General features: G+C 35.6%; 1 protein-coding gene across 2 annotated transcripts in view; it reads left to right on the top strand.

Annotated features, from left to right (window-relative positions):
* Positions 1-23,114, top strand: part of vav3 (vav guanine nucleotide exchange factor 3) — a 159,000-nt gene that overhangs the window by 90,531 nt on the left and 45,355 nt on the right. For both annotated transcript variants that reach the window (XM_028434415.1, XM_028434414.1), the window contains exons 15-19: positions 2,630-2,739; positions 8,160-8,261; positions 12,133-12,224; positions 17,974-17,996; positions 20,098-20,116. In XM_028434415.1, the coding sequence (XP_028290216.1) occupies positions 2,630-2,739; positions 8,160-8,261; positions 12,133-12,224; positions 17,974-17,996; positions 20,098-20,116 (346 nt within the window). The remainder of the gene's footprint in view (positions 1-2,629; positions 2,740-8,159; positions 8,262-12,132; positions 12,225-17,973; positions 17,997-20,097; positions 20,117-23,114) is intronic.

Genomic DNA, 23,114 nt, shown 5'->3' with positions numbered 1-23,114 from the left:
GACAGCTCTGTGAGTTGGGCTTGTTTAGAGCCTCAGAGCCGAGAGGAATAAAGTTTAAAAGCTTCACACAGTGCAACGTCTCCAGCATCTGCTCACAATGATTTAAATGTCAACAAAAGTACAAAAAATACACTAAATAACACACCAAACACACAATATGACCACAAAATTACACTAAATACCACACTAAACACACAATACGACCACAAAAAACACTAAATAACACACCAAACACACAATACGACCACAAAAAACACTAAATAACACACTAAACACACAATGTGACTACAAAAAAACACTAAATAACACACTAAACACACAATGTGACTACAAAAAACACTAAATAACACACTAAACACACAATGTGACTACAAAAAACACTAAGTAACATACTAAACACACAATGTGACTACAAAAAAACACTAAATAACACACCAAACACACAATATGACCACAAAATTACACTAAATAACACACTAAACACACAATACGACCACAAAGAACACTAAATAACACAATAAACACACAATACGACCACAAAAAACACTAAATAACACACTAAACACACAATACGACCACAAAAAACACTAAATAACACACTAACACAATGTTACTACAAAAAACACTAAGTAACATACTAAACACACAATGTGACTACAAAAAACACTAAATAACACACTAAACACACAATGTGACTACAAAAAACACTAAATAACACACTAAACACACAATGTGACTACAAAAAACACTAAATAACACACTAAACACACAATGTGACTACAAAAAACACTAAATAACACACCAAACACAAAATATGACCACAAAATTACACTTAATAACACACCAAACACACAATATGACCACAAAATTACACTTAATAACATACTAAACACACAATACGACCACAAAAAAACACTTAATAACAAACCAAACACACAATATGACCACAAAATTACACTACATACCACACTAAACACACAATACGACCACAAAAAGCACTAAATAACACACTAAACACACAATACGACTACAAAATTACACTAAATAACACACTAAACACACAATACGACCACAAAAAACACTAAATAACACACTGAACACACAATGTGACTACAAAAAACACTAAATAACACACTGAACACACAATGTGACTACAAAAAACACTAAATAACACACTAAACACACAATACAACAAAAACACTAAATACCACACTGAACACACAATGTGACTACAAAAAACACTAAATAACACACTAAACACACAATACGACTACAAAAAACACTAAATAACACACTAAACACACAATACAACAAAAAACACTAAATACCACATTAAACACACAATACGACTACAAAAAACACTAAATAACACGCTGAACACACAATATGACTACAAAATTACACTAAATAACACACTAAACACACAATATGACTACAAAAAAAGAACACTAAATAACACATTAAGCACGCAATTTCCGATCACATGATTGGATCGGGACATCCTTACACTAAACACACAAAATGACTACAAAACAAAATAGAATGACACCGAAGACACACAACATTACAGTAAAATACACGACAGAAATTCAGAAAACTACAGAAAAATACACACAATAACTCCAGACACACAAACTGGTAACAAAATTACACAAAATGACATAAAAATGCACAAAAGGACTCCTAAAGATACACAAACTGCTAACAAAATAACAAAAAATACACAACACAACAACATAAATTCGAAAGATGACAGAAACATACACAAAATAACTTTTTTTGTGTATTTGGAGTGTATTTCTTGTGGTAGTTTTGTGTGTTTTTGTTGTCATTGTGTATGTCTAGAGTAAATGGAGTGAAAAAGTACACTAAGTAACATACCAAACACACAATATTACTACATAAAGACCCAACACAACCAAAGACACACAAAGTGGCAACAAAATTACACAAAACAACAGAAAAATACACAAAATGACAGGAACACAGAATAAATAAAGATTTTTCAAAGACATGTAGTTATTTTTTAATATTTGTGTTTTGTGGGTTTATGCATTCATTTGGTATCATTTCTTATCATTATTTATGTTTTTGTGTCATTTTTTTCTGTTTCTGTTATCTTTTGATAATGTTTCTGTTGTCTTTTATGTGTTTTTGGTTCAATTTGGCATCTTTCTCTGTGTTTTTGTGTATTTGAAGTGTTTTTGTGGATTTTTAGTGTCATTTTGTCTGGAGTGAATTCAGTAGCGACTATGCTACAATAACATGCAGACAAGCTCACACTGTGCAACCAGCATCTGCTCATGGTTACGTTTTAAAAACAGCCGGTTGTGTTGACACAGTGTCTAATGGACTAATATTTAGCCTGTGAAGTGGATAATGGTGAGAGATTACAGGGAGCGCTCCCGACTTGACTCCTGGCTGGCTGTGCGATGCCCAGCCGTGACGTGGCTCTGATTTTTATCTCCTCCAGTCTTTGTTCTCGTCCTCTCCCCCAGGCCTCCCTCTTTCATTCTGCATCTCTTTGTCTCCATCTGTCTCCCAGCATCCTTTCTGCCTCAGCTCTCAGACGTTTCCCTGTGTTTACTGTTTATCCTCTGCTTCTTCTTCTTCTTCTCTCTGCCTGCAGTGGTCCTACGGATTCTACCTCACCCACAACCAGGGCCAGAATGGCTTTGAGTTCTTCTTCAAAACCAAAGAGCTGAAAAAGAAGTGGCTGGAGCAGTTTGGCATGGCCATGTGAGTGTGTGTGTGTGTGTGTGAGGATTCTCTCCGTCTCATTATCAACACGCCAAACACGGCTGGTCTGGTTTTTCATGTTGGACCACTGGGTGATGATAAATGAAAGATGACAGGATGACGAGTAGATAATGAGAGGAAGAGCAAGAGTTTATACGTAGAAAACAACACGTGAGTTCATCAACATGTTCATAACAAAGTGGAAAACATCGGCACACCGCCACAATTAAATCATCAAAAAGTAGATTCAAATCATAACAATGCCTGGACTTCATCTTTTAAAACCATTAAACAGGATTTACAGATATAGTAATGCAACTATTGGGATTTATTTAATTAATTGTTTCACTCCAAAGTGTAAAACAAATCACAGTTTATTTGCTACAAATAGTTAAAAAAATGACATATCTGTCTAAATGTACTTATTAGTAGATATATGTCTAGTAAAACACATTATTATGCACCATATTCATTTAATTAACGTTTAAAAATGAGATTACTTTACAGTTTTAGAGCCTGTGTTCCTCCATCTTGAAATCACATGATTGATGATGTCACATGGCCCCACTGCCTGTAAACATTCCATTGTTTTCTATTGGAGTGAAACATTCAGCTTTTTTAAGATCATTTAGTAGCTTTTTAGATCATTTATAGCCTTATTATGTCATTTAGCAGCTTTTTTAGATGACTTATAGCCTTATTATGTCATTTAGCAGCTTTTTTTAGATCATTTAGTAGCTTTTTAGATCATTTATAGCCTTATTATGTCATTTAGCAGCTTTTTTAGATCATTTAGTAGCTTTTTACATCATTTATAGCCGTATTATGTCATTTTTACTTCTGATTTAATGCTTTTATTTATTTTAAAACTGTTGAATGTTTTCTGATGCAATTTTTAATCATGTAAAGCACATTAAATTGTCTTGTGTATGAAATGCATTATACAAATACATTTGCCTTGCCGTAATATAATACAAATATTTAATAATTGTTTAAAAATTGTAATAGTAATAATAATAATAATAATAATAATAATAATAATACAATCTATATATTTACAATTATAACCCCCCACAACACAGATCATGAAGAGCTGTCAGTGGTAAAAAGTAGCTTACGAGCCAGAAAAGTGTGTGCACCCCTGCTCTAAATAATCAGGAGAAGTTAAAGATGTCGATGTAAACCTCTTTTGTCTACAGAAAGAGGATAAAAACAGTTGTGACCACAGGAAGTCACAGTTCTAACTCTGAGGTTTGATAGTAGATTATGAAGCAGAGAAGAAGAGCTCTCCTAAGGGACCTTTACTCTCCCTTAAACAGTGCGCTAACATGCTCTGGTGGCAGAAGTTAGAGAGTAAATCACAGACTGTTGAGGACACACAAACCCTGAGGATGGAATTAGTTTTGGGTAGGAGTCCTTCAACAGTCTGTGATTTACCGCTAATTTCATCCACCAGCACGTGTCAACACACTGTTTAAGAGAGAATAAGGGCCACTTAGGAAAGCTCTTCTTCTCTGCTTCATTGTGCACTACTTCATTATTTTATATACCTCCAGATGGTGAAGAAATATTACTCTATGAATAACTTGAATAACTTGTCTCAGATGTTAGATGATGGAGAAAATCTCACTTATGGAATGAATAATATCAGACGTGGAACAAACCAGTGGGCTTAAAGAATGTGAAATGATTCATATCTTTAATAGGGTTATTTACAGTTATTATGTATTTATTAATGATTTACTAATCATGCTCTTTATGTGTACCCAAAAACCCCAAAATCAGTTTAATCAGGATTAATCCCATTTCTAAATGGGTTAATGATATGACACCCACATATTCTGTCCAACTGCATTTCTTTTAGGTAAGAAATAGGTTTAAATGCATAAAAATATAATAAATGAGTTTCATCTTTCCTTGTCTAGACAACTTTACTGCTATTAAACGTTCTGATATTGTACCAAACATGAGAAACAGGGTTAATAGAGTCAACTATTATTATGAATTATTAAATACCGTAAGTAGTTATCGACCCAAGAGCTAAAAGGAAAATGTTGTATCATTGAAATGTGTGATATGGTCCCAAAACGTCATTTCCGAAGCCGTTAATTACCGCCGTGTGATTGGAGATTCTTCTTCTGTGATGTGTCACCAGGTAAACTGATCACCAGTTCAGCTAATACACCATCAGATAAACCTTCATTTTCAGTCACAGGATAACATGATCACTAGATGAACCGTAACATGTAGCAAACGGGATTTTGAAAGAGACTAAAGGCAAAATTGAACATATTTCTTTGTCAAACTTGTTTTTTGATGATAAATAGTGTTTAAATGTGTGAGATTGTCTTAAAACACTTATGTTAAGACATTTCCCTATCATGTTCAGGTTAGGTCACATGTGTGAAACTCAAGGCCCGGTGGCCAAAACCGGCCTTTTAGAGCATCCAATTCGGCCCGTTGGAGAAAGTAAAATGAACAGAGAAAAATGTCCCATTAATTCAGTTGTAGACATCTCCAAAAACTAAAATATCAATGAAAATTCACAATGTTTGCAGGGCCTATAGGTTTCCCATGCATTTTTCACATGACACTTATTTTTTATTTTAAATTGTTGAAAGGTCTTTCAATTTTTGTAAAATCCTGCAATGTTCTTAAAATGAATCGACAAAAATTCCTGAAATTAAATAAAAATAGGTCACAAATTCAAATTAAGTTTAAATGAGAACATGCTTTGGGAACTGATATCTGTCACTTATTGCATTTTTTTTTGTGCTTTTTTTCCCCTCTGCCACTTATTGCTTGAACAATATCGATGCCCCACATACTGAAATATCATTTATACATTTCATGAGCTGATTCTGCATCTCACCGCGTGCAAGGTTAAAGTAATTCTATAAGAAACGGGGAAACAGTGTTACCAGGAAGAGAAAGAAAGAACTTGTGGCCCTTGCTTGGGCATTGTCATTGCATAAAGCCCTGATAGTTTTAACAAAACAGCAGGAACGGGAGGATGTCAACCTTGAATATAATTCTCTGCTTGAGATCGATGTTGACAGTTGTCAGATAACAATTCCAGATCCCTTAGAGTTGAGAGAAAGTTGGGAGAATGAGTCGACAGCAGCAAATAAATGGCCCCCTGCATGTACATACAGTAGATATAAATACTTATCTGGTTCGCAAGGACGAGCAAAACTTGCTGGAAAGACTTGCTAACGACTACAAAGAAGGTGACCTAATTTGTCCGGCAACATGACACGTACAGGCTATATATATCGAGGTCTAACGTTCTTTTATTTACATACAACTATGGCATTAATACATGCATGGAATAGCGTGGTATTATAATTGTTATTTTGTAGGCCTATTTATATGTAGGGCTTATATACTAATATATTCGGCCTAATAAAATAATACAGATATACTATATATATACACTACATATAGTTCTGGATCTTTTCTTCCAGTCGGAAATGTGAGGAGTACGTACGGCCAGTCGCATATACAACTTGAGGTTCCTTTATTGCACTCGTGAATAGGGCAAAATTCTTCCATCCACTTACTTGGCCCACGTATAAAGTTGGGGCAGTCACGCACTGAACAATGCGAACCTAGCATATTGCCTTAAAACGACACAATAGTTGGTTGTTCCACAAAGATAGTATGACTTTATCGGGCTTTGTTGACAACATGGGTAGTCTCTGACCCGGAACATATTGACCAGGGTGCCGCGCATGCTTACTGATAACGGAACTTTGCTTATTCCGCCAGCATGGTCTCCATTTTTACAGTTATGCAGATGACATCCAGCTTTACATCTCCACCAGTTCAATCACCATTAAAACTCGTTCTGCCCTGACAAACTGCCTCAACGAAATAAACAAATGGATGCACACCATCTTCCTCTCTATTAACTATGCCAAATCAGACATCATAATTATCGGCCCCAAATCCCACACATATTCCTTTCACAACTTCTCCTTCACAATAGACAACTCCACCCTCTCTCCCTCCCCTCATATCAGAAATCTTAAAGTCATCTTTGACAACAACTTCTCCTTTGACCACCATGTCACCCAGCTCACTAGAACCGCCTTCTTTTACCTCAAAAACATAGCCGCGTCCGTCGACTCCTCTCAGTTTTTGCTGCTGAAACCCTTATCCATGCACTCATCACGTCCAGACTCCACTTATACAATAGGATCCTGTTCAACAGATCATCCAAAGTCCTTCATAAACTTCAATACATCCAAAACTCTGCTGCACGCCTTCTCACCCACACCCGAAAACCCTTCTTCTCACACATAAAGCCCTGAACCACCAGGCCCCTCCCTCTCATACCTCATGGCTCTCCTACTCTCTCATACCCCTGCACACAGCCACTGTTCTTCTAAAGCAGGGGATCCAGGGTGAAATTGGTCAGGGGGCCAGATTTTTTTTCAAGTGAGACCTCAGTGAGACTCAACACATGAATATGCTGCTTGAAATTATTCATAAAGGCCTACACGTCAAAAATAAATTACATTGGCGCCACAATAGCCTCACAATGAGGCCTCTAATTACATATCAGCCTAAAGCACGTTACCCTGTGAAAACATAACATTGTCCTATCAATGCAAGTAGCCTACATTTATAGATTAGAAATGCAACAAAATAGACAAAACACATTTCCTATAAATAACACAAATGTAAACTGTAAATTACTTTGATCATATTTATTGAAGGCTTACACATGAAAATATGCCAATGCATAATTAGGCCAATTAAAAGAAAGCCAGACCAAGTAAAGGAGTCACAGAAAGTAATTCAACAATAGAACAAGTGACTGTATATCCAGTAGGAATTAGTAAAACAAAAAGGTTCTTGAAAAAATAGGGGCCGTAACCATGGCACCCCTGTTCTAAAGCCATCCTCCTATCTCCCCACATTCAACACTGTACTGACCCTCCAACCTTCAAATCACTCATCAAAACTCACCTTTTAAAACTAACTTTTAACTTGTGATTGTTACTTATTTTCTGTATTTACCTTTTTAACTGTAACGTGTCTTTGAGTTTTTTAAAAACACTTAAATAAAATTAATTATTATTATTATTATTATTATTATTATTATTATTATTATTATTATTATTATTATTATTATTATACGTAGAAGTGCAAACTTGGGCACATTCATATTGAAATTACTCTAGTTACAGCACAAAAAATGTGGCCCACCTGAGATCAAACTGCTCTGTATTTGGCCCCTAAACCAAAATGAGTTTGACACCCCTGGGTTAGATTGATTTTTTTCTGTCTCAGAACATGAATTTTCATTTTTCTCCACCCGTTTTCCGCGATCACAGGAAATCATGTGGTTCATGTGTATTTAAACTATATAAAACATGTTTTTTTTTTTGTTGTTGCTGCGTCTCCTTTAGATCCAACATTCGGCCTGAGAACGCAACCAACAATTTCCACGAGTTTCACATGCACACCTTCGAGAAAATAACCTCCTGCAACTCCTGCCACATGCTACTTAGGTAAGAGTCTGATAGACACACACACACACACACACGCACGCACGCACACACACACACACACACGCGCGCGCGCACACACGGTTCAAAGTGAAGCTGCTTCAAGGCCTCCATCATCAGACATAAATACAAAAGACTCGTCTCCATTCAAACCTCCCTCAGGACTTCTTTTCTTCTTTTTCTTCCCCCTCCTCTTCCTCCGCTGTGTACACTAACACTAACAATCTATTTGTCCCCCCGCCATGACTCTATACGTGTACCTCACTTACAAAGCCTTCCTTTTCCCGTGCGTTGAAAGGAATCAGCGTCCAAAGGGCTCAGCCTCGTGGCCTTTTCTCACGGCTGGAACAACTAAGTGGTTTCACCTTATTAAAATGGAGATGAGGAGCCTCCGTCGCACTCCAGCACTTCTTCAAGGCAACAGGACATGATTATTGAGCTGTGAATGCACAAAGTCACTCAGGCACTTTATGTATAACATTATATGAAGAAAAACTACAAGAAAAACATCAATATAAAATCCCCTCTATTCAAACAACAAAGACATTTTAGATCACAGGTGGGCAACTTTTATCACAGTGGGGCCACAAAAATGTGTTTGTTAGGAGGGTCACATGATCAACATTTATGACTCAGCATTAAGAATAATGAGCAATCTGAGCATTAGTATAGGAAAAAATATTCAGTTTTTATAGTAATTTTGTGTGTTTCTTCTCTCATTCTGTGTGTGTTTGTTGTTGTCTTGCTTGTTGTGAGGCATTTTATGCATTTCTGTGGTCCTCTTGTGTATTTTTTTCTGAAAAATATATGTTTTTTGGAGTAATATTGTGTATTTGTGCTGTCATTTTGCATTTTTTGGAGTAATTTTTGTGTAATTCTGTTGTCGTTTTGCTTGTTTGTGAATACTGTGGGTTTGCAGTCATTTTTTGTATTTTTCTTGTCTTTTGGTGTACTTCTATTGTCATTTTCTGTAATTTTGTATGTTTTTCTGTATTACTATTGTCATTTTGTTCATTTTTGTAGTAGTTTTGTGTGTTTTTGGCATATTTTCAGTGTTTTTCTCTCGTCTTTTACTGTATTTTCCTGCAATTTTGTAATTCTTTGTGTATATACTTGCTCTTGTTTCATGTATTTTTTTGTCATTTTGTACATTTACTTTTGGGGCCGTGTACAATTAGACTGAGGGCCGAATGTGCCTATGTCTGTTTTACATGTTCATTATTTCAGTCAATTACTTGGTTTGAGTTTATCATTACGTCAATGATTAATATCCAACCCTCACTATTACTATGGGACATTAAGCAAGTCCCTTAATCATAACACATTGTGTAGTACAATTTTAATAACTGCAAATCGAAATTGTAATCTTATATATACAGTAAACATGGTAGCACTTAGTTGTTGTTTAATGTTGGATTCATCAGCTGATTTAAAAAAAAAAAAATAGCAAATTGGGTGTCAAAGGCAACTGCATCATTCTACGTTTTTATGATAGATAAGTTATGGACACAAGTTGTATTCCATTTGCCATGTTTTCGCTACTAACTATGGAACACTGTCAGATCTTTGTTACACTGGAAAGGCACACTCAGTTTTGCGCTCTAATGGTCTTGAATAGATCTTAGCATTTCAAAACTAAATGATGGAAATTTGGTAAAATCTTTTGGAAAAGTCATATCATTGTGGGAACCATGTTACTAGTAGGCTAAAGGTTTTTTGACACACAAGTGCATGAGTAGAGGTCACTAGTAAACAACAAAAAAATCTATTAGTAGACTTAAAACACATTACTATTAAAAATTCTAAGATGTACTACTAGTGAATCCGTATACCCTTTGGAACAAACTGTGTGGTTATTTTGTTTTACTGATTTAAAACCAATACAGAAATACAGAAAAATCTAAAATTCTATTTGTGAGATATTTGGATATTTACAGTGAAATTAGAAGTCCACTGCACCTGGTTTCCCTCCCCAGGACCTGGACCAGGTCTCCTCACATATTAGGACTGTTTAGGATTTATTTCAGCAGTTTTCTGGTCCTGCTCCTGTTTTCATTCAGTCTGTGGATGTTTTAGCTCGTAAAAAGCTGCTCACGTCTATGTTTTGTTTTGCGGTGTTACGGTCCAAATAGTATCCAAATAAACTGGTGACCAGTGTTGGGCGGTAACGCTTTACTTGTAATGCGTTACCGCCCCAATGTCACCAACGCTGCGACTGGATTTTAACTGACTGGGACTGTTATCCAGGGACAGGTCAGCCAAACTGTTGCACGGTATGTGGTTGTAAATAAGAAGCTTGTCGCTACTGCTGAGTCACTGCTAACAGCAGCTCATTAGCCTGATATGTTTAGCATTGTGTAGCTGAGAAAAATGCTGTGAATTAGTTTTTCCACATTTATTTTATAAGCATTTTCAACAGCAGAATGTGCACCTGGAATATGCACAGCTTACTTTACATTACTGTGCTAAGGCTGAAAAATTACTGTTTTAATTTTGGAGCGACTGTTTTGTGCTTTATATGCACATCATTTATGGTTGTTTTATAGCAGTTGATCAACAGTGGATTATTATATTATTACAGCACTAATATGAAGCTGTATGGACACAAATGACCCAAAATAAATAATACATTCTTTAATTCTAAGTAAGTCAACAGTTACTTTTTTCCAGTAACGCATTCGTTTTTGGTGTAAGTAATCAAAATAGTAACTGAGTTACTTTGTTAATGAAGTAACTAGTAACGGTAACAAGTTACTTTTTTCAGTAACTAGCACAACACTGCTGGTGACTGACTATCAAATGTGAGGCTGGTGTGAGGAAAAATAGATGTTAGAACTTCTACCATTTGCAGTTTTGCAAAGACAATTACAGCTTTTTTGACGGCAGTAAGAATTTATTTTGTGCACTTTATATTACCGCTAGCCACTAATGGCAGCTGTCAATAACACATAGCAGTTGATCACAAGAAACGGGGTGCACCAGTAGATTCATTACACCACCTCTGGTTCCTTTAATCACATATTATGTGCACGTTTACATTTTTGGTTTTTATTTATTCATGTATTAATAATGTTTCAATTAATCAGTAATGTGACTTATTGCTCCTTTTTTGTCTGGGAGCAAAAGTCCACCCAGCCACCAGTTTATCTGGATACTATTTGGACCGTAGCACTGTTCGGTAAAGTTGGCAGATATTCACAGATTCAGGCTTCCAGCATCAAAGACTCTTTAACAAAAACGTCATTGACACAAATAACATCTCTGCCATCGGTGTGAGGTGGACAACATGGTACTAGATCATTTTATCAAACGCAGCAGAATAAAAAGTCCGCCCCCCTGTGTGTCCCTTAGATTAGATGAGATTAAAATGTGAAGCTCTCATCCTAGTTTTCCTGTAAATATCCAAATATTTCACAAACAGAAGATTTAATTTTAAAACAGAAAAACACTGTTTTTTCTGTATTTCTGTTTTGAACAAAGGGTACACGGATTCTAGTGACACAATTATTTGCCAGTAAATCATTTTGCGTTTGCGTTTGCATTCACGTTTTAGTCTACTAGTTCTACTACTGTATTCTCTGTCATTTGAAAGTTCAAATAAAAAAATTTTCACATCAGCTTGAACTCTGCCTTTGTTTAAAACCACTGAAATAATGTTTTTGTGCAATTTCCCTTCAACTTTTGCAGAAATAAGTTAAATAAACAGTTTAACCTCCATGCTCTCCTTCCAGTGTCATCCCCATCCTCTCCCATGGTGGATGTGCATGCCTCAAAAATAAATTGAACTCCCACATTCAGCGTTATAAAGTCTGGATGTGATGGACAGCTGAATGCAGCACAAACTGTTTCTAACTGTGTGTTCTTTCCTCTACAGGGGCGTCTTTAACCAGGGATACCTGTGCTCCAAGTGTGGCTTGGGAGCCCACAAGGAATGTCTGGGTCGCTTTGGCTGCTGCGGGAAAACTGGTGAGTTTAAAACAAACAAACAAACAAACAAAACTGAACAAAACATCCTCTCCACACGCATTAAATCTTAATTATAGTAAAAGGAGCTCAATGACAGGTGACACACAATAGGGTGTCGACTAATTATTGGTGTGTGGTGTGATTTATAGGTGACACGTTGACATTGTAAATAAGAAATAAAAATAAAAAGGACTGTAGACGTGGGTTGGGAAGCTTCTAGACTGCAGCGCTGCATAAATATCAGTGTCACACACAGTGTAAATAAACCTGCTCACGCCCCCCCAGGCCTCGTCTCAGCTTTAGCTTTAGTGAAGGAGCTGCAGACGTTTGCTTTACGGCCCCCCCACGGTGCGTCTGTCACTCAGATCAACGTGCACGAGCACCACGTGCACTGACAGCTGCAAGAGAGGGAAACCAGTTTAACGTGTGTGTGTGTGTGTGTGTGAACTGAAACTTTTGCTTGAAGCTGAACTTTATTTCAGACTCTCTTAACGCACATAAAGCTTTTGCGATGTTTTTGCAGCTCGACACACACACACGCACACACGAACGCACACTAGTGTGTGCGTTCGTGTGTGTGTGTGTGTGTGTGTGGTACGCTGCCAGCTCCCGTAGGTCCTACCGTCTGTCACAGTTCAGTCTGGTCACAGAGGCAATAACAACGCCTCCCGAGCCCACCTGGGCCACACCGTGTACCTGACGTTGTTCTGGGAATGTGGGAATGTTGCTATTCCACCATCTTTCACTCGTCTGACCATCTTGATGTGAATCATTTTAAGAGTTTTCACAATTTCTTTAGAAAAAGGTCACAAGTGCATCACATTTTTGTGTTTAATTTAGATTCAATTTAGTGCTCAACATTGTTTTAATGACCTCAGGACATTTTCTAGGACTGGATTTAGTTTTAGTGTAGAGCACACGTGTCAAACTCAAGGCCAGGGGGGCTAAATCTGCCCTTTAGAACTGTGTTTCTCAAACTTTTTAGGTTCAAGTTGCCCTTTTTTTTTTAAATTTCTCAATCCAATTACCCCCTTTTTCTGACTACGACGACTACTACTACTATTGAAAAACATCTATAGATCATAATGATGGAATGAATGAGTGATAACACACATTTTAAAGAATTTAAATTTGTAAATAAGTGAAATAAACTGTATTTAGTTCAGTGGTTCCCAACCTTTTTTTTTTTTTGTGACCCCATTTTGATATCAAGAATTTCTTGATAGATATATATATTATTATTTTTTTTTTTTTTGTTTAACTGCATTTTAGTTGAACTACATTTATACTTAACAAAGTGAAAGTATAGAAATACAGTTGCTTAAAGGTAGGGTAGGTATTTTTTTCCAGATACACTTTTTAAGTTTTGGGTTGAAATTGTCTTTATGTCCTGACAGAAATTAAGATCTTATGTTCTCTGAAAAAGGAACGAAGAAAATCTGTCATCTGTAGCAGCTGTAAACCTGTCAAAACTTCGACCAATAAAAAAAGACAGTTCATTTTTTGTTTATACCAATCACGTCTCCCTGCTTGTTCTCAACCCCTTGCGTGCACGAGCCCACACTCAATGCGCGTCACCGGAGACTAGGGTTGAGCATCGTTTGGATTTTAACGATTCCGATTTTCAATTTCGATTCCTATTCTAAACGATTCTCAATTCCGATTCTTTGAGTTGTGCAGGTCAACAGGTCAAAGATTTTACAGGAGAATTGTTTCATTCAACCTTTACACAGGACATTTTTATTAATTCACTTATTGATATAGTTTAATCTGGTTGCTGTAATATAACTAGGATATTTAATTAACAAAGGTTTCCAACTGTAACTGTAAAAGTGAAACTTTCTGAAATAAAACTACAAACAAGTTGTCATCAGTCTAAAAAACATAGAGCTACAGGTAGATGTGAAACTAAATAAAACAAACTCAAACCCTGGAACAGTCATGTGACAAATCAATCAATAGTTATTGTTGAGAATTATTATTATTATTCTGGATACAGTGGAAACAGAAACTATAAAAATAGTTATATTGTAAACCTGTTTATATTGTAGGGAACATATTATATACATAAATGTAAATGGGGTCTAAAGCCACAAAAAAACACCACTTTAAAAAGAAAATAGACAAATATAAGACCTGTTTACATGGAGTATAAGACAAAAGAACAGTGGAAACTTTGATACAAATCTGTTGATTAAAGTAAAAGTTCCAAGTATTTTTTTTCTTTATCTACATATGCAATTTGTATATGACTGTAAATAATTAATATGTTTTATGTAAATTGGTAAATGTGTGAATTGTATATATTGTAATAGTTGTATGGAGTGCACGTGTCAATAAAAAGTCGTTCTGCACGATGACGCGCTATTAATCCAAGATGGTGGCAGCCCGGACTCCAGCCTATACTATTTAATAAGAGCCTTAAAAGACATGGATATAATGAAAAGAGTGGATGGACACAGGCATAAACATGCAGACTTTCACACGGACACACACAGACTTATTAAAGACACACGGACCTCGGAAAACATGGTAAACGGAACAGGCTTCACCGGACGGCTGGCACTAGGACCCAGAGGTGGAGTAAATGCGTCCCCGTACTGCATGTACACACTGTAATAACACCAAGTTTATCATTTTACCAGTTGTTTGAGCTACTGTCTTTACCAGGGAGATAATATTTATTCCTGGTGATTGTTTTTCAGAGGTTTATTAGTTCATTAGATTAGTTCCTGTCTCCCTTCTTGCCCACACGGAGGCTGCTGCGCGCACACACCAACAACACATGCACTACAAAGTTCTAGTGTAACAATTACAAATCAAACATAATGTAAATCAAGCAGCAGTAATTACCTTTCAAGCAGTTCCATCTTCTACTCCTCCAGACCATACACTGTAAAAACAGATGACGCTACAGCCCCGGGAAAGGGGCGGGGCCTGTGAGCAACAGCTGTCAGACAGTTCATCAAACACAATCCTGGCTCTGATTGGTTCTTTTTGCTCGGTCACGGTGCATTCTGGCAATCTGCCAAAGGCTGCAGGAGCACAAACTACTAGTTTGATGTAAAGCTGTCCTTACATAGTGACAGTTTTAGCAAATATAACAAAAAGTCACTTTTATAAGAGTTGCAGACTGCACCTTTAAGATTTTGTGTTGTTTTAATAAAAAAAAGTTTAAAAATTATTGAGAATTTTCAAACATCAAATATTAGTTCTTCCAAAATTTCAGGCAACCCCATTTAAACTCCAGGTGACCCCACATGGGGTCCCTGACCCCAAGGTTGAAAAACTTAAAACTGAAAAAAATGTAATACCCTGAGGTTGGTTCATGCAGCTCAGTGTCTCAGTAATAAAATAATACGCTTTGCTGAAAATATGGACAAACTGACTCCTAAACCAGCGGCTGTTTTCTGGCAGATAAACATCTTCATACATTGATACACATTAATGTTACTGACGTTAGCTCACATAGCTAGCCCGTGCTGCTAAAGTTATTTAAACAGAGGCTAATTTAGCATTACAAACATTTTAATTTAATGCTGAATAAACTATTTAAAAAGTCCATGAATGAGCAGCTTCTTTACACTTTCTACTAAAGAATCTGTTGCTGTTTGTAACACTTCACACCCGTGACGCAGTCTGCTGATGGATAAACCCTGTTTATACCCATAAACTATCCAAACATCTCCTTCACAAACTCTAAACAGAACCTGGCAACGCAGCTCCTGTCTCCTTTGTTTTGTTATTTCCCCTTAAAGGAAAGTCAAGCTTGTTTATTGATTATGAAGCCCATTAAGTGTTTCATTATAGTGACTTGGCCTTTAAAAAATCGGACTGTCCGGCATAATGTAAAACATATGACCACGCTAAATAATAAATATTAACAGAGAAGATAACTGAGATGATGATGATGTGTACATCGGTGTGCACATCTCAGTAATATATTTAACTAGTGACTTGGTGTGCAAAGGATGTTTTCAGGTGATAATTACTGTAAATGCACAATAGTTTTACCTTGTAGATTATTTTTTGTGCTTAAATTGAACTGTTTCAGGTGTTTCTGACAAAGAACATCTTCCTTTATTCTATGTAATATCTGCTATTCTCTCTCTGCTATATCTTAAAAATAATCCCATGAAAAAGATGCTCCTTAAATTTGCTTTGCACTTCAGTTTAGTTTTGATTTCATTGTTCACATATTCAACTCAAGTTAATTTAAGTTTAAAGATCATTTATTGTTGGATATTGTCAGTTTCTTACATATTTTACACATTATTTATATGTAGAAGTGTAAACTAGGACACTTTAATGATGGAATTTCTCGTTTTCCTGCCTATAATCTGCATCCCACTCCAGATTAAACTTCTCCGTATTTCACTCTCTGAACTAAAGTGAGTTTGACACCATTGGTGTGGATGTCTGCTGGGTGTTGGTGATTATTTATTCACTCCTTTTAAACATCTTTCAGCCTCTGTTTTGACTTTCTTTAAGCTTTAATGAGAGATTTCATTGTTTATTGTTCTACTTTAGACTGTGAGTGACATCAGTTAAAGCTGATGTTTGTTAAATTCACAGACGTGAGGATGAGGAGGAGTTGGTTTTAGTGGTTAAGAGATAAAACTGAATAAAACTTGTAAAATATGTTCCACATGTTTGAGTTCTACCTTCCTCTTACATTTTGCAGGATTGAAATGTTATTTCAACTGAAATAATTGAAAGTTGTCCACATGCATATATTATTATGTTTGATGAACAATGGTCAGATTTGAGGGGTCGTGTTTGACCTTAGATAATTTTTTACCCTAAAAGGAACACCATTCTACCCAGGGAGGAGGTTTTCATTGAAAGTGTTTTGTTTTGTTTTTGCCACCCTAATGATAATCAAACTTTTTTTTGTGTTTGTGAAGCTTGATCTGCATTTCACAGTAATACACATTTTGTGTATTTGTGTGTGTTTTGGACATCATTGTAGGTATTTTTGTTGTCATTTTGTATATTTTCATCATAATGTATGTTTGTTGTTGATTTGTGCATTTTCGTTGTCATTTTGTGTGTTTATGGAGGCATTTTGTCTATATATGTGTACTTTTTGTTGTCATTCTATGTATTTTTCTGTCATATTTCATATTTTTCTGTCACTTTTTGTGTGTTTTTCTTGGTTTGTTTGTTTTTGTTAGCTTTTTGTGTATTTTTGGAGTCATTTTGTATATTTCCTGTTGTTGTGTGTGTTTTCCGAGGCATTTTGTGTATTATTGTTAAATTACAAGGTTGTATAACAATCACACAATCGCCAGATTGTTGCTGGTGTGTGTGCGTGTGTGTGCGTGTGTGTGTGTGTGTGTGAGCAACAGGTCAAAGTTCACTTCAGAGAAAACAGGTCTGCTGAAGGGTTGTGTGTGTGCGTGTGTGTGCTCTTATGTGTGTGTGTGTGTGTGTGCAGGTGTATACTCTAGGAGCTCATGTTTTGTGTTGAGGTATGTTTTCATAAGTGTGATCTGTCTGGCTGTGTGTGTAAATGTGTGTGTGTGTGTGTGTGCGTGTTGTTGGGTGTGACTGATCCCTGTGGGAGCCAATGAAAGCAGCCGAGAGCAGAGGTGGGCCCCGCCCCCTCCTCAGGTGCTGATGAAGCTGCAAAAACAAAGCGACGCTCAATCGGACGTGTGTGTGTATGTGTGCGTGCATTAAGGAGCGATGAGTGTGTGTGTGTGTGTTCACTTCACTAACATGTTTGTTTTTAAAATTCTTTCAGACTCCAGCTGCGTCAGAACTCAGGTGAGCTGTGTGTGTGTGTGCGTGTGTTCGCATGTGTGTGTGCGTGTGCGTTGTTTTTATGAAGTCAAATAATAAGTGTTACATGCAGTGCACTGTTCATGTATAGATTATATACATTATATGAATATCTTTTATGCATTGTTTTTTTACTTTGCACAATAACAGCAACATGTTCCTGCAGCTCATCTTGTGTGTGTGTGTGCGTGTGTGTGTGCGTGTGTGTGTGCGTGTGCATTGTTTTTATGAAGTCAAATAATAAGTGTTACATGCAGTGCACTGTGCATGTATAGATTATATACATTATATGAATATCTTTTATGCATTGTTTTTTTACTTTGCACAATAACAGCAACATGTTCCTGCAGCTCATGTGTGCGTGCGTGCGTGCGTGTGTATGCGTGTGTGTGGCTTCATGTACGTTTGGTGTGTAAATGTTCAGCTCAAAGTTTATTGTTCCAACTTCATATATTTTATAGATCATTATATTATAACCTTTTATATTTTTCACTAGTAAAAGTGATTTTGTTTTGATTTTGTGGTACTATATATATACATATATATTATAATATATGGAACATATGACAGCATATTAGGGCCACATTAAAATTAAAAAAATATTTAGTCTGTTAATATTTTGAGAATATAGTTGTAATTTTATTAAAGTCGTAATATTTTGAGATTAAAGTTGTAATTTTATTAAAATCGTAATATTTAGAGATTAAAGTTGTGATTTTATTAAAGTCAAAATTTTATTAGTCGTAATATTTAGATTAAAGTCGTATTATTTTGAGATTAGAGAAGTAATATTTCGAGATTAAAGTTGTATTTTTTTATATTAAAGTCATAATTTTATTAAAGTTGTAATATTTTGAGAGTAAAGAATAATAGAATAGAAATAGAATTTTTTTTAAAAAAATAGAAAAACTTCAGTAATATAAATAGAATATATGTTCAAAAATAATACAAATATACAATAATAATAATATTATTATTATACAAAACAATAGAACCCCAACAGCATCAGTATTTTTGAAGAATGGTTCTTCAGCCACTCGTGATTGGTTAATACATGTTCAGAGGGGCGGGGCTACAGATACAGCAGGACTGTGAATGATAAACCTCCTCAGCTGACTGTGAAATAGATGAAGAGAGTCAGAACGATGATGATGATCAGGACAGACATATGCAACTGGCGGGTCGGGGGCCACGTGCACAAAAAACAGAAAAATACACAAAACAAAAGCAAGAATACATTAAAAATTACAAAGAATTACAATATTGTGGCAAAATACAGTAAAAGATGAGAGAAAAACACCAAAAACACTCCAAAAAAGCACAAAACTACAACAAAAATTAACAAAATGACAACAATAATACACAAAATTACTCCGAAAAGCATATGAAATTACAGAAAGTGACAACAAAAGTGCATCAAAAGACAAGAAAAACACAAAAAATTACTCTGTAAACACACAGTACTCAAAAACAAGCAAAAGGACAACAGAATTACATAAAAATTACTCCAAAAAATGCACAATGACAGCACAAATACACAATATGGCATCAAGAAACATATGAAAAAATACACAAGAGGACATAAATGCACAAAATGCCTCACATTGAGCAAGACAACAACAAACATACACAGAACGAAATGAAAACACACAAAAATTACGATAAAAACCTAGTTTTTTCCTGGGTTAACCCTCACATTGCTCATTATTCTAAATGCTGAGTCATGAATGTTGATCATGTGGCCCTCCGATCAAACAAACACATTTTTGTGGCCCCGCTGTGATAAAGGTTGCTGAGCTCTGCTTTAAGATATGATTTAGTTTTCAGTGTTTTCATTAGAAAGCTTCATATCTGTGAGGTTTTAATAAACCTTCTTTATTCCTTTTCAGTTTAAATTAAAGACACATTTATCTCCTCTGTTCCTTTTAATATTTGACATGTGTTTAAAACAGTGAGGTGCACCCTGAGGTGCTGCTGTGGGCACCAAACACAGTTACTGTATGTTATAGAATGCTTTTAATGATTAGTTCAGCTACTGACGTTTGTTTCCTCTGGGAGATTTATTTCATCTGTTTTATTTTGACAGGGTAAAGACAGCGATCCAGGTGAGAGAGAGACACACACACACACACACACACACACACACACACACACACGCTCTGCATGTTACATGTTGAAATCAAATCAAACAAAAGAATATCGTCCCAGCTTCAATGTTTAATAATAAAGTGTGTTTTGTACAGAAATAAATGTCAAACTCATAAATAAGTTTTTTTTGATCACTTTTTATTACATTAAGGGACAGAATGAGGAAATATATTTAAATTATAACTAATTAATGATGTAGCATCACTACTTTTTTTAGTAGAATTAATGGATTATTTGTTGGTGTGTTGTGTGTATTTTCTATAGTGTACAGAAGTGATAGAATCATTGAATTAAAGCCGTGGTGAATTTAAACAGTGAGTGATGTAACTGTGGTTTTGTTTCTCGCTCCCTAACATCAGCATCCTTTCACTTCTCTCTCAGTGTGTGTTTTTGTTGACGTCTTGAGCTTTTATGAAGTCATTTTTCCGTCGTTTTGTATATTTTTTTGCATTTTTGTTGTTGTTTTGTGCATTTTTTTTTAAGCCATTTTGTGTATCTGTGTGCTTTAGAAGTCATTGTGTGCATTTCTTTTGTCATTCTTCACATTTTTCTGTCATTTTGTAGATTTGCGGTTGTAATTTAGTATATTTTTCAGTTTTTTTTGTGCATTTTACTTGTTGTTTTGTGTGTTTTTGGAAGTCATTTAGTGTAATTTTCTGTCATTTTAGCGTGTTTTGTATCGTGTATGGAAATGATAGTCTGAATTATAGAAAAGTGTTTTGATAACACTGGTGAATTTAAACAGTGAGTGATGTAACTCTCTCTCTAACATGACTAACATCAGCATCCTTTCACTTCCCTGCTTCTGTGTGTGTTTTTGTTGTTGTTTTTTTGTCATTTTGATAGTTTTTTTTTTGTTTATTTTTTTTTCTGTATGTTTCAGCATTTTTGTTGTTGTTTAGTGTGCATATGAAGCCATTCTGTGTATTTGTGTGTTTTTGAAGTCATTTTGCGCCTTTCTTTTGTCATTCCTCACATTTTTCTGTCATTTTGTATATTTTTAGTTGAAATGCACATTTTATATATTTTTGGATGTAATTTTGTATATATTCTACTGTATTTTTGTGCATTTTTGTTGCGTGTTTTGGAAGTCATTTTGTCATTCTTCACATTTTTCAGTTGTTCTGTATATTTTCCTGTTTTTTTGTTGTTGTTTTGTGTGTTTTAGGAGCGACTCTGTGTGTTTTGGAAGTCATTTTGAGTGTTTTTCAGTCTATTTTTCTGTCACTTTTGCGTATTTTGTACTGCGTACAGAGATATTCATCAGAATCATGGAAAAGTGTTTTGATAACACTTTTTTTTAGAAAATTATAATTATAGCCCTGGTGAATTTAAACAGTGAGTGATGTAACTCTCTCTCTCTAACATGACTAACATCAGCATCCTTTCACTTCTCTGCTTCTATGCGTGTGCGTGTGTGTGTATGTGTGTGTGTGTGTGGCTTCACTGCATCCAACCTCTTTAATCTCATCTAAACCTGGCTCTGACGCTCATTTTTCCACTCCTCCATCCATTATTGTGGAGAAAATCATTTGTGACTGAAGACGTATTAAAATCAATATTCCATTGATTGTCTTGGCCCTCGGCGTTTCATAATATTCCAGAGTTGCTCTTTGTGTGTTTTCAAAGATGCGCTAACACGTTGTGTGGAAACGAATGCGACTCATGCCTCTGAGTGTTAATTCTCTACGCTGTGTGTGTTTAAAGCCTTATTCAGACAGGATGGCACGTGTTGGCATCAGCACACACACACACACACACACACACACACACACACACACACACACACACACACACACACACACACACACACACACACACACACACACACAATGTATTAGCCTTCAATACAACAACGCTAGCTAAACCTGCCCCTCAGGCCCTCACTGCGTTTCTCTTTTCATTTCTTTATTTTTGCCTCCACACAGTGTAAACACACATTCACAGCCAATGGGATTGTTCCCTGTATCCTGACACAGTGGATTTATTGCTTTATTATAGTGGCATCAAAGTGTACATGGGTTAAATCATTTTAGTTCAGGGGCCAAATATGGATTTGCTTTTGGAAGTCAATTTTGTGTTTTGGAAGTTTTTTTTATGCATTTCTTTTGTCATTCTTCTAATTTTTCTGTCCTTTTGTATATTTTTGGTTCTAATTTTCTATATTTTTCTGTATTTTTGTTGTTTTTTTGTGTTTTTGAAAGTCATTTTGTGTAATTTTGTGCATTCATTTTGTCATTCTTCTCATTTTTCTGTCCTTTTATATATTTTTAGTTCTAATTTTGTCTATTTTTCTGTATTTTTTTGTTGTTTTTTTGTGTTTTTGGAAGTCATTTTGTGTATTTTTGTGTTTTGGGAGTACATTTCTGGATTTATTTTGTCATTCTTCTCATTTTTCTGTCGTTTTTGGTTGTAATTTTGTATATGTTCATGCATTTTTCTTGTTGTTTTGGAGCCTGATCTCCTTGTATACTGACACAGTGGATGTATTGCTGTATTATAATGTGATCAAAGTGAACATGGGTTAGATCAGTGATGTCAAACTCATTTTAGTTCAAGGGCCAAATATGGACCAGTTTGATCTCAAGTCGGCCGCAGTTTTTAGGTGGGAAAAAATAACAATTTAACATCAATTGTGCCCTAGTTTTTAAAAACCGTCACTGAAGGTTCTTCACTTAAGAAATGGATGGTTTTGTAACCAATTTTTGTGTATTTACAGTTCTTTCTACAATTTTCAATTAAAAATCACTGCATTTACATGATATAAACAAAGGAAAAATGCAAAGCCCCCTAAAATATTGTAGTGTTTCATTAAATTTGGTGAATTTGAGAAATCTACAACTGGATTATTTGGTCATTTACACAATCATTCATGTTTTCAGTCATTTTTACTTTCTCCTGCGGATCAAATTGGATGCTCTAAAGGGCCGATTTTGGCCCCCGGGCCTTGACTTG

This window comes from Gouania willdenowi, chromosome 20, assembly GCF_900634775.1.
Source record: "Gouania willdenowi chromosome 20, fGouWil2.1, whole genome shotgun sequence".
NCBI lineage: Eukaryota > Metazoa > Chordata > Actinopteri > Blenniiformes > Gobiesocidae > Gouania > Gouania willdenowi.
Note: the sequence above shows the minus strand (reverse complement) of the source record. Positions and strands in the feature narration are given on the sequence as shown.